This window comes from Podarcis pityusensis, assembly GCF_964106645.2.
Source record: "Podarcis pityusensis genome assembly, chromosome: 1".
In the NCBI taxonomy this organism is placed as follows: Eukaryota; Metazoa; Chordata; class Lepidosauria; order Squamata; family Lacertidae; genus Podarcis; species Podarcis pityusensis.
In genome coordinates this window covers 16,526,662-16,542,690 of record NC_138028.1, presented here as the reverse complement: position 1 = coordinate 16,542,690, position 16,029 = coordinate 16,526,662, and the positions used below count along the sequence as shown (strand labels likewise).

The following is a 16,029-nucleotide window of genomic DNA, read 5'->3' as shown; positions in this document are numbered from 1 at the left end:
CAGTATCCAACCATCTCGTCCTCTGACGTCCCCTTCTCTTTGTGCCCTCAATCTTTCACAACATCAGGGTCTTTTCCAGAGAGTCTTCTCTTCTCATGAGGTGGCCAAAGTATTGGAGTCTCAGCTTCAGGATCTGTCCTTCCAGTGAGCACTCAGGGCTGATTTCCTTAAGAATGGATAGGTTTGATCTTCTTGCAGTCCATGGGACTTTCAAGAGTCTCCTCCAGCACCATAATTCAAAAGCATCAATTCTTCGGTGATATTACCGGTACTATTTTTTCTCATATTGAACTGGAAAGGCCTTTTGTTTCCGAATCTCCATTTTGCATTGTCTACATGGTTTGCCTGTGGTGTTATGGTCGACGTACAAATATATCTGCAACTCCATCTGAACTCATAGCCAAATATATCAAAGCTGTTTTAGAAGCACGGTTGGTGTCAGACACCTACCACGGAGGGAAGTGACAGCTTAGCTCCCATTACAATGGCAGTGTTTCAATTGTTGTTTTAGTTAAGATCTCTCCATTGCATGACAGAAAAAGCTGCTCCAAACCAACGGTTTGCTCCCTCTTGGCAATGCATTGCTATAGTAACCAAACAATTAGGGTCAGCCCTACCTCAGTCTCTTCTGTTGTCACTAAATCAGTGTGGGGCAGAAAGCACCACCAGTGAGAGAATGCACATTTCTGTTACTATTTGCTGGACACTGCGATAAATAAAAGAAGCATCTCCTACACGTCATTTCAGTCATCCTTTAAAAAAAAAAAATACAAGAAAGCTCAATACACTGTACTTTGTGTCGTTTAGTCGTTTAGTCGTGTCCGACTCTTCGTGACCCCATGGACCAGAGCACGCCAGGCACTCCTGTCTTCAGTTTTCTTGGCAGGGATACTGGAGTGGGATACCGTCAATAGCAAACTCAGGTGACTGAGTGCCTTTCAGTTTGGGGCCTGGCTTCTGCCTATTTGTGGAACCCTCCAAGTACGAAGAAGTCTTCTGCAAGTTTGTAAATAAATATGAAATGATATGGCCTGGCAAAGGATGCTTCCACCAGATGGGGCTTCAATACAGTGGTACTTCAGCTTAAGAACTTAATTCGTTCTGGAGGTCTTTTCTTAACCTGAGGTACCACTTTAGCTAATGGGGCCTCCCACTGCTGGCACCGCGTGATTTCTGTTCTCATCCTGAAGCAAAGTTCTTAACCCAAGGTACTATTTCTGGGTTAGTGGAGTCTGTAACCTGAAGCGTCTGTAACCTGAGGTACCACTCTACTGTAAATGGGTCATGGAGATATTACAAACAAGCCATTGGCAACTGGATTAAATGAGGAGAGGGGTTATGGGCTGGCATATTGATGTCCATGGTTTAAAAATTTGTGTGACCAATTCCAGAGGGGCCATCCTGTTAAACTGCAATAGATTGTAATGGAACTGTTTTGAAGTCACTTCAGCACCAGATTGGTGTGGGGATGAGGATCGCCTCCCCTCCCCCAACCGCCCAGCTCTGTCCTGTATTTTGCCAGAACAAAGGCGGCAACCCTAGGAAGGATATTAAGTTGAAATAAACATCAATCAAAATGTAGACCCACAAGTAAACTAAAAAAAAAGGCACATAGGCTCTGCTGGTCCCCGATAAGTGAACACCGGGCAGGCAGCGCGCCCTCCCCAGGCAGCTCCGCCACGCGCTGCCAAAGCGAGCAGATCCGCGATAAGGCTGGAGCAAACTCCCTCTGCCCGCTCTTCGCGGGTGCAAAGGGCTGGAACCTCCCCGGGGCTCGGGCAGTGCGGACAGCCGCAGCCGCTGCAGCGCTTTAGCTTCGCGAAGAGGAAGGTGGGCTTTTCTCGCTAGCGCCACCTCCTGGCCAAGTTAAGCGAGCGCGCCCCTTTCCTGCGCACCCTGCGCGCCTCCAAGAAGCGGAGCTATCTCTACTCCCCGCAAGCTATCCTTTCTGCCCCCAACCCCGGCGGTGTGTGTCGATTGGCCAGCTTGGAAGCAACAGGCGGAGAACAAAGGAGAGGGGCGCGTGCACGTGTCGTGCGGAGTCAAATTAGGGGATTCACCCCCCAAAAAACACCCCACCCTAAACCCATCCCCACCAACCCCCGGAGCCCCGTCCCTAGGTGGCTTGTCTAATTCCATTGCGCCCCCTTCGCCTCGGTGTCCCCCATTTCTCTCCTTTCCTCACGTGCAGGTAATATTGGATTCCCCGCGAGGTGGCGGCGTGCACGTGAGAATGCGCCCATTCCCTCCGCCTCCTTCCCCAGAACGTAAGAGGCTCGCCCAAGCTTGGGAGGGGGTGGGAAGGGTCCCTTATCCGCAAGAAGAGCCCTCCCCGCTCCTCCTGCTGCGGAAGACGCGCGGGTGGACCTCCCTCGTTTCCCTTCCTGGGAAAAGAAAGAAAGGAGGGAGTCTCTAGCGGGAGACGCTGCGCATCTGTTTGCGGATGGGACAGCTGTCGTGAGCCGAGCCAGCCGAGGCGCGCGTTGCCTTCGTCTCCTCCCCTGTGGCGTGGGGCATGACCCCCTTCCCCAGGCGCGTTTTTTGGAGATGGGGTTCAAGGCTGCCAAATTCATTTGTTACTTCTTTTGGCCGCTTGCTAGCATCCCTCTTGCCCAAGGTAAGGAGATCCCGGTGGGAACGGGATGTTTTACCATGCTCACGGCGTCGATCCTCGGCGTCCGGCGCAAGGCTGTGCATGCTTACTCGCGAGTAAACGAATCCCTCTAGTGTTTGCGTGGCACGCCCAAGGCAGGGCGCATCAAGTGGGGTCCACACTCTGTCCCTTGCGAGTCCTTTTGTTGTTGTTCTTTGCTCGTGCTTCTGTCTCCCTTGGAGCAGGTCGTGTGGCTCTCAAGAGTTTTGTTCTCTCTTCCGCTCAATTGGGATGCGGAGCGAGAGAGCGAATTGTGTATCCATGCCATTGCTTGTAGATCCAAAAACTGGCCGCCGTTTAGCGTACTATCTCTCTCGCACCCATCTCTATTAATAACCCCATTTTCAATATTTAGTAAAACAGTTCTATCAAATTCATTTGAAAATGAACGCCCACTTTTCCATCTGCCGTTTTCTTCAATGCCGGAGGGCGGGCGGGGTAGGTTGCCTCCCCTATATAGGTAGCAGCTGTAAAGACTGCAAACTTTCTCCCAATCCTCAGTATTATTTTTAAACAAAGCTTTTAATGTCGCTGTAAAGCTTTCCTGTTGTAAATATCTTCCAACTATTGGAGGGGGAGTGTCGTTTCTGTGCCCCGTCCCGTCTCCCCCAGCCCCTCAGTTTACAGAATCATAGAAACTCCGCTTCGCTTTGCAAATGTGCTAGCAGTTTTATTACTGCACCACTACAGAAAGTTATTTGCATTCTCCATCTGATGCAATTTGCTCCTGGTTTAAGGTCATTGGTGGTTAAGTGTGTTTGAGAAAGTGTCACCTGATAAGATCCAGCTTGTGTAATAACATGTTTCAGTGTGAGCTACGTTGCACAGAAATTTCACACATTGTATTTGTTTTAAGGGCATGATCCGTTCGGAGATAAACTCCAGTTCCATTTATTTAAGCGGAGCAGTTGTAACTGCATGCTTAATTCTGCCGGTGAAAGTTAAAAACTAAACTTTCAATGCTTCAAAGGTGATATAATAGGACTTCTGAGTAGACATGAATAGGATTGTGCTGCCAGTGTTCTGATGTTGGTATGCCTGTTCATTTTTGCAAAAGATGAAAGGGGGGGGGGAGATGGGGTAGTACAATGCCCAGTTCTATTAAATGTTTCATGTATCAGTTAACTTCCGAATTCACTGTGTTTGTGGTCAGCCTATGTGATCATTGTTCTCCTAAGCAGAAGAATGAGTTCAAATATAACTTTGTCCTTAAATGCATCATATATTTTTCAGTAGAAACCTTGGTTCATGGTCCAGATCTATGTATGATTTTACAATCACATTTATAAAATATATTGCAGTGTCAAGATCTGGCATAGTATTTTCCACTGTCTTATAGCTCGTAGGATTGAGTTCCACTGAGTTCAACAAGATTTAATGCCAGATAAGTGTATATAATGTGACTGTAGCCTTTGAGTGCAGTCTAGTGTATATTTACCCAGATGCAAGCTCCACTGTGTTCAGCAAGCCTTGATCCCTTAAGTAATAGTGCCACTGTATTCTGCTCTGGTCAGACCTCACCTGGAGTACTGTGTCCAGTTCTGGGCACCACAGTTCAAGAAGGACACTGACAAACTGGAACGTGCCCAGAGGAGGGCAACCAAAATGGTCAAAGGCCTGGAAACAATGCCTTATGAGGAACGGCTAAGGGAGCTGGGCATGTTTAGCCTGGAGAAGAGGAGGTTAAGGGGTGATATGATAGCCATGTTCAAATATATAAAAGGATGTCACATAGAGGAGGGAGAAAGGTTGTTTTCTGCTGCTCCAGAGAAGCGGACACGGAGCAATGGATCCAAACTACAAGAAAGAAGATTCCACCTAAACATTAGGAAGAACTTCCTGACAGTAAGAGCTGTTTGACAGTGGAATTTGCTGCCAAGGAGTGTGTTGGAGTCTCCTTCTTTGGAGGTCTTTAAGCAGAGGCTTGACAACCATATATCAGGAGTGCTCTGATGGTGTTTCCTGCTTGGCAGGGGGTTGGACTCGATGGCCCTTGTGGTCTCTTCCAACTCTATGATTCTATGATTCTATGATCCTAGCAAGTGTGCACAGGATTGTAGATTTTAGTTCCAAGTAAACACGCACAGGTTCTGGCAGCAAAGCCTGATTTTATTTTGTCTTACTTAGGTGATACATTTCACAACACTATTAATGTAATGAGCTTCAATTAACCTTTGCATTTCTTTGCGGTTTAACCAAATTAGTTTTTCCCAATCAAGCATCATTGTTGGACACATTTAGTGTTTATGTTGTGGGATATTTGGATGTCATCTTGGAGCCAGGAGCTGCTTTTGCACGAGTAGCTGTTAATTAACATTTGCTCCTAAATGCACTTCTTTAGGCTCCCTTGAAGTCCATGGGACTTCTTTCGAAACAAAAGTTTCAAGGAGAATAATATATCCAAGGGCATGAATATGAAATGAGAATGGATTAGTAGTCACAGATGGGTTCTATTACACAACTTGAAACTGGCATCACTTGTGTTGGAAATTCTGCGCTGCGGTTTTTCTTTTTTAAAATATACATCAAATTTTATGCTATTGCTGTTTTCTTATTTGTCACCCTGGCCTTTTGGGGGAGGAAGTTCAGGATAGAAATTTAATGAATAAAAACATTATTGTATCAGTGGCAATTATAATACTATTTAGAAGTTTGTATTACGTTTTGTTTTCAGCTCTGAGGCTTGTCACAAGTAGTAGTTGCAACAAAATGTTACAGTATGAAGTACTACTTCTCTGGATTCCAACCACTCAAAATCCCATCTCCAGTTTCCCGCCCCTCCCCTCCTGTCCTACTAAGCATGCTCAGACCTCATTACACTGCTGAGGTGTTTTCCTCCCTGCCCCCCTCCCCTAAAGATGCCTTGTGTTTTTGCAAACCTTGGGGTTTCCCAGGCCTGCTGACATCTCCCTCCTGCACATGGATTGTACTGTTTTGGCTATATAAGCAACCACACTCAGGGTCTGAGTCTGATTTAGAAGGAAATAGTTTCAAACTTAGAAAACAGATATAGGTTCTAAAGCTATGCATATGTTTTCGTCAACTGCTGTGCTGCTAATGAAATATTTGCATGGGTAACACTGTCATTTTAAAGTGGGGTCTTAAATCAAAATGATCGGACAACAGCAAAGGTTGCTGGGTTTATCGAGGGTGCAATGAGATTAAGGGCCACTATCTGAATGATAATCTTGGCCATTTGATTGCCCTTTTTACCCATTGCCGTCTTTTTTATTTGTATATATTTTATTTGTTTATATTGCTTGTTTTATGTTGCTATGGCCATTGGCTAATGCGAATAAAGTTTATCTTATCTTATCATCAAAGTGGGGTCTTCACTCTAAAACAGAATGAAGAGCTCTTTTTAGAAGCACTTCTGCAATATTATGTTGTGAATCTTACTATTTTAGGTGTCGAATGTAAGCCTGGTTGTCATCCTGTAAATGGATATTGTGAAGTTTCAAGTGAATGCAGGTAAATTAAGATTTTTATGCCCAAGCTAGAAAGCGCTTGTTTCAGTTAATCATGCTTTTGAACTCTATTCTGTTTTCAACTAACAGGAGCATATTTGTGTGCAAAATGTAATTCAGTAACCAATGCTTTAATTAATAACCGTGCCATCATTTCACCCACCCCTGATTTATATTTATTACGGCCTGTGCAACACTTAAAAAGCAGACCAATGCAAATTATGAGGTACAAGGTTACCCAGCACAATGAAACAACAGTAATTGTTTAATTAGCTAATTTATTATCTTTGCATAACACTTCACACATTCAGAGGCACCTGAAAGTGTTTTACAATTATGCAATGCAAAATATGAAATGCATTAAAAAAATAATCAATTAAACGATCCAGATACGAAGCACTAAAAGTGTTTGTCCCCAGAAAAGAGTTCTCTAAAGCATCGCAGGATATCCTGAAGAACTCTGCTGGATCTGCATCCGGTTCTCACAGTGATCAACAGATGCCACAATGGGAAGCCCACAAACAGAAGCTGAGAGCAGCCTAGGATTCGCAGCAACTGTTCTTCCGAGGCATATTGCCTCCATAAAGGATGAACGCCAATAGCCATTGATAGTAACAGTCCTAAAAAAAAACTTTCTTTGCAGAGAAAAGAAAAAGCATGTTATTTTAAATTGGGTCTGTATGTGTGGTGCTCAGATGCGAGACACAAATGATTTTGAAATCCCATTATCTCCAAGCATACGTGTTTTGAAACTTGTCCCCTCTTGTAATAATAATAATAATAAATTTTTATTTATACCCCACCCTTCCCGGTTCAGAAAACCGGGCGCAGAGCGGCTAACAACAAATTTAAAACACTTAATTGATGCAACAAAAAACAGCATAAAATAAGTATAAAATGTGAATAACAATAAATTCAGAATGCAAAAATCATTTTAGGGAGGGAAATCCATCCAATAAACATTAGATGATCACCAGGGCTAGCTGGCTAAATTAGTCCTATTTGGGCCAGTGAGGAGACCAGGGGAGAATTAGCTGTGGGATCCCGGAGAGGGTAATAAAAAGGGGAGGGGGAAGGAAGGAAGGGGAATAAAAGGCTAAGTTCAGATTGAATGCCAGGTGGAATAGCTCTGTCTTACAGGCCCTGCAGAAGTAAGTTAAATCCTGCAGGGCTCTGGTCTCATAGGACAGAGCATTCCACCAGGTCGGAGCCATCACTGAGAAGGCCCTGGCCCTGGTGGAGGATAATCTGACTTCCTTAGGGCCCGGGACCTCTAAACTATGATTATTCATAGACCTTAAGTTCCTCTGCAGGGCATACCAGGAGAGGCAGTCCCATAAATACATGTAGGTGTGCATGTAGCTGCACTATGAGTATAGGATTCCATTAAAGGAATAGCCCATGATCGGTAAAATCAAGCCATCTTATTTTTGGAAGCTTATCTGTTACGCTTTCCAAACTCTTAACTGTATTTGCAAAGGAGGTCTTATCCCGGCTTGATATCTTAGAATTAAGAGTTAGAAGGGACCACGAGGATCATCAAGTCCAGGCATAGACAAACTTGACCCTCCAGCTGTTTTGGGACCACAGCTCCCATCATCCCTGACCACTGGTCCTGTTAGCTAGGGATGATGGGAGTTGTAGTCTCAAAACATCCGGAGGGCCGAGTTTGCCTATGCCTGATGTCCAACCCCCTGCAATGCAGGAATATGCAGCTGTCCCATATGAGGATCAAACCTGCAACCTTGGGCGGTATCAGCACCATGCTCTAGCCAGCTGAGCTATCCAGGCTTGTTTGACTGTCTTTTCTTTAGGTGTCAGCCTGGTTGGCAGGGTCCTCTCTGTGACCAGTGCATCCCTTTCCCTGGCTGCTTGCACGGGACCTGTGCCAAGCCGTGGCAATGCATGTGCGAAGAAGGATGGATCGGCAGCCTCTGTGACACAGGTTTGCAAACCTCTTTTGCTTCCTCTGCCCAAGATCCAGATGGATCCATCCATACGGTTACAGCACCACCTGGTGTTACAGATAGACAGTTACTTTAATAGCATTCTCTCTCTCTCATTTTTGCAATGAAGGCACCTTGGAGTTGCAGCTATTCAGATGAGCAGATCCTTAGGGTTGCCTTGTGTCCTCTTTGTCCAGGACACGTCCTCTTTTTCAGGGGTAAAATTTGTGTATGGGTGGATTTTTTCAATTTGCCAAAAGGTCTCTGGCCATAATTTCTGGATGAGACATAGACATAACTGGTGGCTGAAGACTTGCTTTCCTCTTCTCTTCTCCTGCCCCCCTCAGCAATATATCACAGCTCCTATAGCCCACATATAGCAGGGGTATTTAAAAGAAAGTCATCATAGCATCCTCTTTTCTGCTCTTCAGAATATGGCAACCCTCCAAGTTCTACTTAAGGCCAAACTATATGTCAAATGGGAAAACTGGTATATAGTTTTAATCTTAGAAGTACCAACGTCCTCCTGACACTGGGAGAGAACTAAAGCAGGAAATTTAAGGTTATTTAAATTTCTCATTGCTTCTCAAAAAGCTGAAAATCCCACAGTGTGTCCATTTCAGAACAGATGCAAACAGATGTAAGTGGTCTCCGTAATGGGGGTGCATCCACATCTGCCCACTGACTTCGTCACGTCTTTCTTCATTCACCTGACGCATGTGCCTGTGAATAACATAATTAAGTTGGGAATAACATAACTAAGGGGAAGGTTTTCACATGTATCTTGAGTGACCACACCCGCTCTGTTGGATGGCAGGATCCAGAATGAATTGAGATTGAAAATGGCATGTTGAGGATGACCATGAAGAATTCCAGATTGAGGGGAAACTGCTTGTTTTGTGCTACAAACAGATTTGTGTGCATGCACCCCAAGATTCATATGTTCATAAACATACAGTGCAATTATATACCTGTCTGCTTGGGTATAAGTCCCATTGAGTGGGATTCACTCCCAGGTAAATGGGTATAGGATTGCAGTAATCCTACAAAAATAACGTTGATATTTTTAAATTGATTTTTTTTGTATTATTAATATAGATGTTCATCCCTGCTCTTCAAAACCTTGTACAAATAACTCAACCACTTGTATTGAAACTGGCGATGGAGGATATATTTGTTTGTGTGCTCAAGGATATATCGGGGAAAACTGCCGTGTGAAAAAGGGCCCTTGTATAGTGAACGGGTAAATATGGATAAAAACTTGTGAATGTCTTACTGCTGTCTTTTACAGTGGTGCCTCGCAAGATGAAATTAATCCGTTCCGCGAGTATCTTCGTCTAGCGGTTTTTTCGTCTTGCGAAGCAACCCTATTAGCGGCTTAGCGGATTAGCGCTATTAGCGGTTTAGCGGCTATTAAAGGCTTAGCGGATTAGCTGCTAAAAGGCTATTAAAGGCTTAGCGGCTTAGAAAAAGGGGGGGGAGTGAAAAAAAAATCTCAAGACTCGCAAGACATTTTCGTCTTGCGAAGCAAGCCCATAGGGAAATTCGTCCTGCGAAGTGCATTGAAAACGGAAAACCCTTTCGTCTAGCGGGTTTTCCGTCTTGCGAGGCATTCGTCTTGCGGGGCACCACTGTATTAGGCTGACACCTACATGCATTTGCATACAGGCAGTGTCGGATTTACGTATAAGCTAAACAAGCTATAGATTAGGGCCCTACTCTCTTGGGAGCCCCCCCAAAATTTAAAGAAACAAAAATAACTGGATGTACATTTCCAAAATATAAGATAAAAAAAGAATAAAATAAAACTACATACAGCAACAGTGTTTTGTGCTGTGTAGGCTCCTATGATGTAAATAAAGGGCCCCACCTGCTAGCCTGCTCCCTAAAATATCACTGCTTTGCTCATTTCTATATAGTGTATAGGGTGCCTACATTCTGCATGTGCAAATGGCTTTAGATACCTATTAGGTTCATAATTTACTATATAGCATATATTCAACACAATAAACAGTGACAATTTGTTGTTGACAGTGGACAGCTGGACATATAAAGGGCCCCATTACCTTCAGTAGCTTAGGGCCTCATCAAACCTAAATCCGGCCCTGCATACAGGGGAGGAGTCCCCAACCTTTCAGGGCACACTTGGAAACTGTCTTGGGCACCACAAAGTGCCCATTTCTCAGAAGAGAAACTGACAATGCCCAGACCACCACCTTGCAAGCAGGCAAACACACCGCAAAACAAGCAGAGCAACAGTCCCCACCAAAAGAAAAAAGTGCCGAAATGCTCTCAGATAAAGAAGGATTAGGAGTGTGTGTTGTTGCCCACATGCACCATGTTGAGGAGTCCAGGCACAGGGCATCATCGTGTCAGCCAGGTTTGTTCGTTCACATGCCTCTACCATTCACCCATCAAGCAGGTAGCATCTAATTCCTGCAACAAGAGGAGCATGTGAGTGAAGGAGGGCAAAGTTACCTTCCCTCCCCACTGTCCGTCTCTCTTAGGACATGTCTCCCCAACTCAGCTCATTCCTGGCTTTGGAGATATAATAATAATGATTTCTTACACCCTGCCCATCTGACTGGGTTGCCCCTGCCACTCTGGGTGGCTTCCAACAAAAATACAGGAAACAACATCAAACATTAAAAGCTTCCCTTTACAGGGTTGCATTCAGATGCCTTCTAAAAGTCAAGTAGTTGTTTATTTCCTTGACATCTGATGGGATGGTGTTCCACAGGGTGGGTGCCACTACCAAGAAGGCCCTCTGCCTGGTTCCCTGTAATTTCACTCCTTGTAATCAAGGAACCTCCAGAAGGCCCTCAGAGCTGGACCTCAGTGTCCACGCTGAATGATGGGGGTGGAGATGCTCCTTCAGGTAACAGGTATATATAAATGGGGGCAGAGCTATTTCATTCTACAGGAGGGAAAATACCATTTCTGGTTTTTTCATGGACTTCCCCTTCTGCCTTTGTTGTTTTGAACTCCAGTTCTCCCTGCCAGAATGGAGGGACCTGCGTGGACAACAACGGATTTGCTTCTCACGCCTCCTGCCTGTGCCTTCCTGGCTTCACTGGAATTTTTTGCGAAATAGATACGGACGACTGCGAGTCGAACCCCTGTGAAAATGGAGGGACGTGCACCGATATTGGGAGGGGCTTCCGCTGCATCTGCCCCTCTGGTTACGGAGGTGTGTTGTGCAGCAGTCCCATCACGATCTGCACGAGCGGCCCATGCAAAAATGGTGGGACGTGTCACCAACGCCCTGGCGGGAGCTTTGAATGCATTTGCAAACCACCCTTTGCAGGGGTCACCTGTGCTTCTTCCAGCAGAAACACAAGCGTCGGTGCAGAGGCTAAACACAGGCCGAATCACCACCCGCACCCGAAAGCTCACCACAAACCTGTTCACCCCCAAGAGCCAGACGTCTTGACCATAAAAGAGACGATCGAAAACAGGCAGCAGCTTCTCAGTAAGAGTCAGGTGATCTGCTTCCTGGCCCTTGGCCTGCTGACGTGTCTTGTTGTGTTGGGTACAACCGGGATCATCTTCTTCTCCAGATTTGAAATGTGGCTAGCAAATGCCAGGTACAGTCACCTGGTACGCAAGGAGAGGGATTGCTTCCTCAAGGCCAACGAAGGCGAGAACCTTTCGGTGAATATCATCTTCCCAGAGAAGATCAAACTGACTAATGAATAAGGACAAAAGATATGGTCGTCTGGGCTGTGCCCAAAGCCTTATATTTTGCAATGTGTGCTCTTGACGTTTCAAGTGGTTGGCTTTACATTTTCTTTCCTTTTTTCCTGGCTTTGGGACCGGTTGACAGACAAGAAATTGACTGTGTTTTTGTCACCTAAAGAAGTTTCCCATTCCGATTATAGTATGATTTCCCACCTACATGCACACACAGAATCATATGTGGTGAACCCATGAATCTTTATTTCCTTTAAAAATAAACAAAAGGCAGGTGATACTTTGTGGAAAATAAGAGAACTGATGTTATTGTACTGTGTATAGCATGTCTGGCCATCGTGCTACTTCTAAATCATTTTCCAGTGCTTATTTTCTAATAAAGGATATTTAAGGGCTATATTGATTTATCTCTTTTCAAGGGTCTTTGCTGTGCTTCATTGACACTGATGCAGGCTTTTAACTTTGATCTGGTTCAGGCTGGTGCTCTCTTTCAGTAGCAGAGAATTTCAGATGCTGGGGTCTAACAGGACCCCCAGGCCTCTCTTATGTGGCCCTTGGGGCTCTTCTAGGCCATATTTCAGGGACCCTGAGGATCATCTAGTTCAACCCCCTGCAATGCAGGAATATTCAGCAGTCCCATACAGGAATCGAACCTGCAACTTTGGCATTAACAGCACCACACTCTAACCAACAGAGCTTGGAATTGTAGTCCCAACAAAAACTGGAAGGTGCCACGGCTACACCTAGGCCAGGCGCATGGAAGAGAAATACCACTTTGAGTTTGGCACGAAGGCATGCAAAAACCCACCTGCCATTTTTAAGTTGTTTTATTTGGAAGAATGTTTAAGCAGACAGGAAGGGGAAAGGTCCACAAAAGAACATCGCGCTTCGTGTCTATCCTGTTGCAGTCACTTAACAGGTTTCTTCATGCATAATGTAGCAGCACTGATGGTCTGACGGATGTCAGGGAACAAGGGCTGTTGGTTGGCGGCCATCCATCTTTTAAGGACTCTTGACGCACACGTGGGCTCTGACTGACAGGTAGCTCTTACACAGCCACGTCGGTCCAGGAAGGGAGCGTAACACATTTTTGAAGTGAGGAGATGGGCCGTTGCAGTTAGCTACTGCTGCTGAAGATCTCCCCCTGCTTCCCAAATAGGTGGAACCCCTTACTCTGTTTGTGTATTGAAAGGGGGACATGACCTCCCTGCCTGGGCAGGATAGAGGACCAAAACAGACAGGTTGCCACAAGGTGGGACTGCATTAGAAGTTTGTTGCTTTCTCATTCAAAGAAAAGGTGAGTGAGAGGAGGGCAGATTAAAGGTAAAGGTACCCCTGACCATGAGGTCCAGTCGCGGATGACTCTGGGGTTGTGGCACTCATCTCACTCTATAGGCCGAGGGAGCCGGCGTTTGTCCGCAGACAGCTTCCGGGTCCTTCTGACCTTCTGTTTGGCAAGCCGTAGGCTCTGTGGTTTAGACCACAGCACCACCTGCATCTCTGAGGGCAGATTAGATGTGTATAAAATCACTCATGGTGCAGAGACTGCCGGTCATGGGGGACTTGGCAGGAAATTAAAATTTTAACATGCCAGCCCTGGCAAACCTGGAAGGCAAAGCTGGTGAGAAGACCTGGGGAAGACTGGCTTCACTCAGGTGTGCTGACAATCCATTCATGCTGACTGCACTCAGAAGCAGCAGCACAGTTTGCCATCAGACGTCTCACCTGCCCTCTTCATGTTTTGGCACTACCTGAAGTTAAGTGGGCAGCGCCTGTGCATGACCTTGCTATGAAACTAATCAATAGCTGTATTTGGGGCCCGGGAACAATTTGCCCACAGACCAATTGGGCTGGGCAGGTGGTTGTCCTGATCCACCAGCCCAAAGGTTGGCTCATGGGAGTGGTTTGGTGCAGGTATACCAAAGAAGGAAGTTAAAAATACCAGAGTGATTAGTCCTAGTGTTTTACTATAAGAAAGTGTAAGCTTACAGTAAACGAGCCTGCTGGGTCTCGCTGCCATTGCAGGCACAGGACGAACACTGCAACAATAAGAGGTCACCATGGCTTGTCCGCCCCCAAGCAAATGTTGATATAGCCATCATGCACAAAGCAGAAAATGTCAGTTTGCCCAGAACCTCACCTGGCCAGTGAGGCCATAGGTGGCAGCCATCCAAAGCCTAAAGCCCAGGATCCCAAGTTCCACAGATAAGTGCAGCATCAAAGCAATCCAATTAGCACATATCAAAGCAAGGAAACATATATGTGTTCATCCTTGCAACAACGGCCAATTATTTGGGGCTTTATCTTGACTACAAAGATGGTGCTTGCAGGTCTTCCAGAACATTTCAATTGGGTTCAACAAAAGGGCATTTTACCTACCTCATAGCAACTGTCACACCTTGCTGGAGGAAAAAGGCTCTGGTTTGGATTCTTAGTCTAAACTAGGGTGGTGGGAGCAAGTCCTACCCTCCCTTTCCCTTTCAGGATTAAGTATTGTGGTACCCCTGGAAAGGGGTCCAGGGGAAGGCTTCTCTCTGAATACCCAGATAGGGGCTAACAGGTCACAGAACTCCCCAAACGGCATCCTGGAGGGATCGCTCCATTTGATGTGCATCTGAGATTGACCTTGATGTAGTACTCAGCCAGCAAACAGGCTGGTTGATTCAGGATGCATACCCAGTGCCTAACCCAAAACCTACTTACATCTGTAATCAATAAAGTTGTGGCCATTTTGATCCCAAGATGTTGTCATGTCATTTTTCTGCTTCCTGAGCCCCGAGCCCTCATCAGAAAATCTGGAGATAGAACAGTTCAAAAAGTGGTTTTAGAGGGAGATAAAATTTCTCTTAGGATTCTCTAAGTACCATGTATCTCTGGATTTAACCTTTCCCCCCCCCCCAAAAAAGTGTGGGACAGCAGATGTATCTGATGAAGGATGTCTGGACAAGCGGGAGCTAATAGGCACACAAGGGGTAGACATTTGATCAAAGTATGGACAAACCCCTAGATACATTCATGAAGGATACAGCTATTAACACCTTCTAGCTATAATGTCTCTGAATGCCAGTTGCTGAGAATTACACATGGGGAAAGTGGTGTTTCACTGAGGTCCTGTGTCTAGACTCCTGGGAGAACAGGATGCTGGACAAGATGGGCCGTTGAAGAAGAAGAAGAAGAAGAAGAAGAAGAAGAAGAAGAAGAAGAAGAAGAAGAGTAGTTTGGATTTGATATCCCGCTTTATAACTACCCTAAGAAGTCTCCAAGCGGCTAACATTCTCTTTTCCCTTCCTCCCCCACAACAAACACTGTGAGGTGAGTGAGGCTGAGAGACTTCAGAGAAGTGTGACTAGCCCAAGGTCACCCAGCAACCGCATGTGGAGGAGCGGGGAAGCGAACCCAGTTCACCAGATTACAAGACTACCACTCTTAACCACTACACCAGACTGGCTCTTGACACATTGGCCTGATCTAGCATGCTCTTCTTATGCTTTCACATGCTTAAAGAGCTTTTTGTGCATTTAGTAGTTGTAATACATGCAAAAACCCTGTGAAATGTCAGAATTATGATTCCCCCATATTGCAGATGGGGTGGTGGGGAGGGAGAAGACTGAAGCTGAGAGGCAGTGACTTGTCTAAGAGTACCTAGTGAGTTTTATAGCTGAAGTGAGATGATTGAACTGGGGATCGTCATGACTCATAGCCTACTCCCTTGGCTGCACCAGCCTTCAACCTTCAGGAAATGAGACAACAGTTGTTGTGCACATGGACAGTACCTTCATAAGCATCTGTTAAAAGGCGGCTTCTTCCATGAAAATGTCTAATCTGTGCATCACGCAGGATGCAACACAGGCACTCAACAAGCTGGTGTGCTCAAGAGCCTATTTCGGCTGATTCTTCTGGAAACAAACTGATTCTTTTGGAAACAGTTCTTCTGGAAGATCACAGGAATCAGGTTTCTGTTCGTACAGGCCACTGCTGTGTTGGGTGCCTGTGTTGTATTTGGGGTAGGACAACGCAGGTGGTGCTGTGGTCTAAACCACTGGGCCTCTTGGGCTTGCTGATCAGAAGGTCGGCGGTTTGAATCCACACGATGGAGTGAGCTCCTGTTGCTCTGTTCCAGCTCCTGCCAACTTAGCAGTTTGAAAGCATGGCAGTGCAAGTAGATGAGTAGGTACCGGTGCAATGGGAAGGTAAATTGTGTTTCCACACGCTCTTTTTTTTTTTTATAGCAATTTATTGGGTTTTACAATAGAAGTAAACATAATAAACA

At 45.6% G+C, this 16,029-nt stretch overlaps 1 protein-coding gene and 1 long non-coding RNA gene across 2 annotated transcripts in view; one reads left to right on the top strand and one right to left on the bottom strand.

Moving 5' to 3' along the window:
* LOC308470445 overlaps positions 1–4,533 on the bottom strand; it is a 48,227-nt gene extending 43,694 nt beyond the window's left edge. Inside the window, exon 1 of the long non-coding RNA XR_013982426.1 lies at positions 2,652–4,533. This is a non-coding gene — a long non-coding RNA (uncharacterized lncRNA). The remainder of the gene's footprint in view (positions 1–2,651) is intronic.
* Positions 2,280–12,162, top strand: DLK1 (delta like non-canonical Notch ligand 1). The gene is made up of 5 exons (XM_080991915.1): positions 2,280–2,617; positions 6,061–6,124; positions 7,935–8,065; positions 9,165–9,309; positions 11,057–12,162. Exons 1-5 carry the CDS (start codon positions 2,548–2,550, stop codon positions 11,763–11,765), a joined length of 1,119 nt encoding a protein of 372 aa, XP_080848041.1. The 5' UTR covers positions 2,280–2,547; the 3' UTR covers positions 11,766–12,162.
* Positions 12,163–16,029: the final 3,867 nt, after the last annotated feature.

Coding starts and splice junctions, on each gene's coding strand:
- DLK1 (XM_080991915.1), top strand. CDS start 2,548: ATGGGGTTCAAGGCTGCCAAATTCATTTGTTACTTCTTTTGGCCGCTT. Junction 2,618..6,060: donor TAGCATCCCTCTTGCCCAAG/GTAAGGAGATCC, acceptor TTACTATTTTAG/GTGTCGAATGTAAGCCTGGT. Junction 9,310..11,056: donor GGCCCTTGTATAGTGAACGG/GTAAATATGGAT, acceptor TTTGAACTCCAG/TTCTCCCTGCCAGAATGGAG.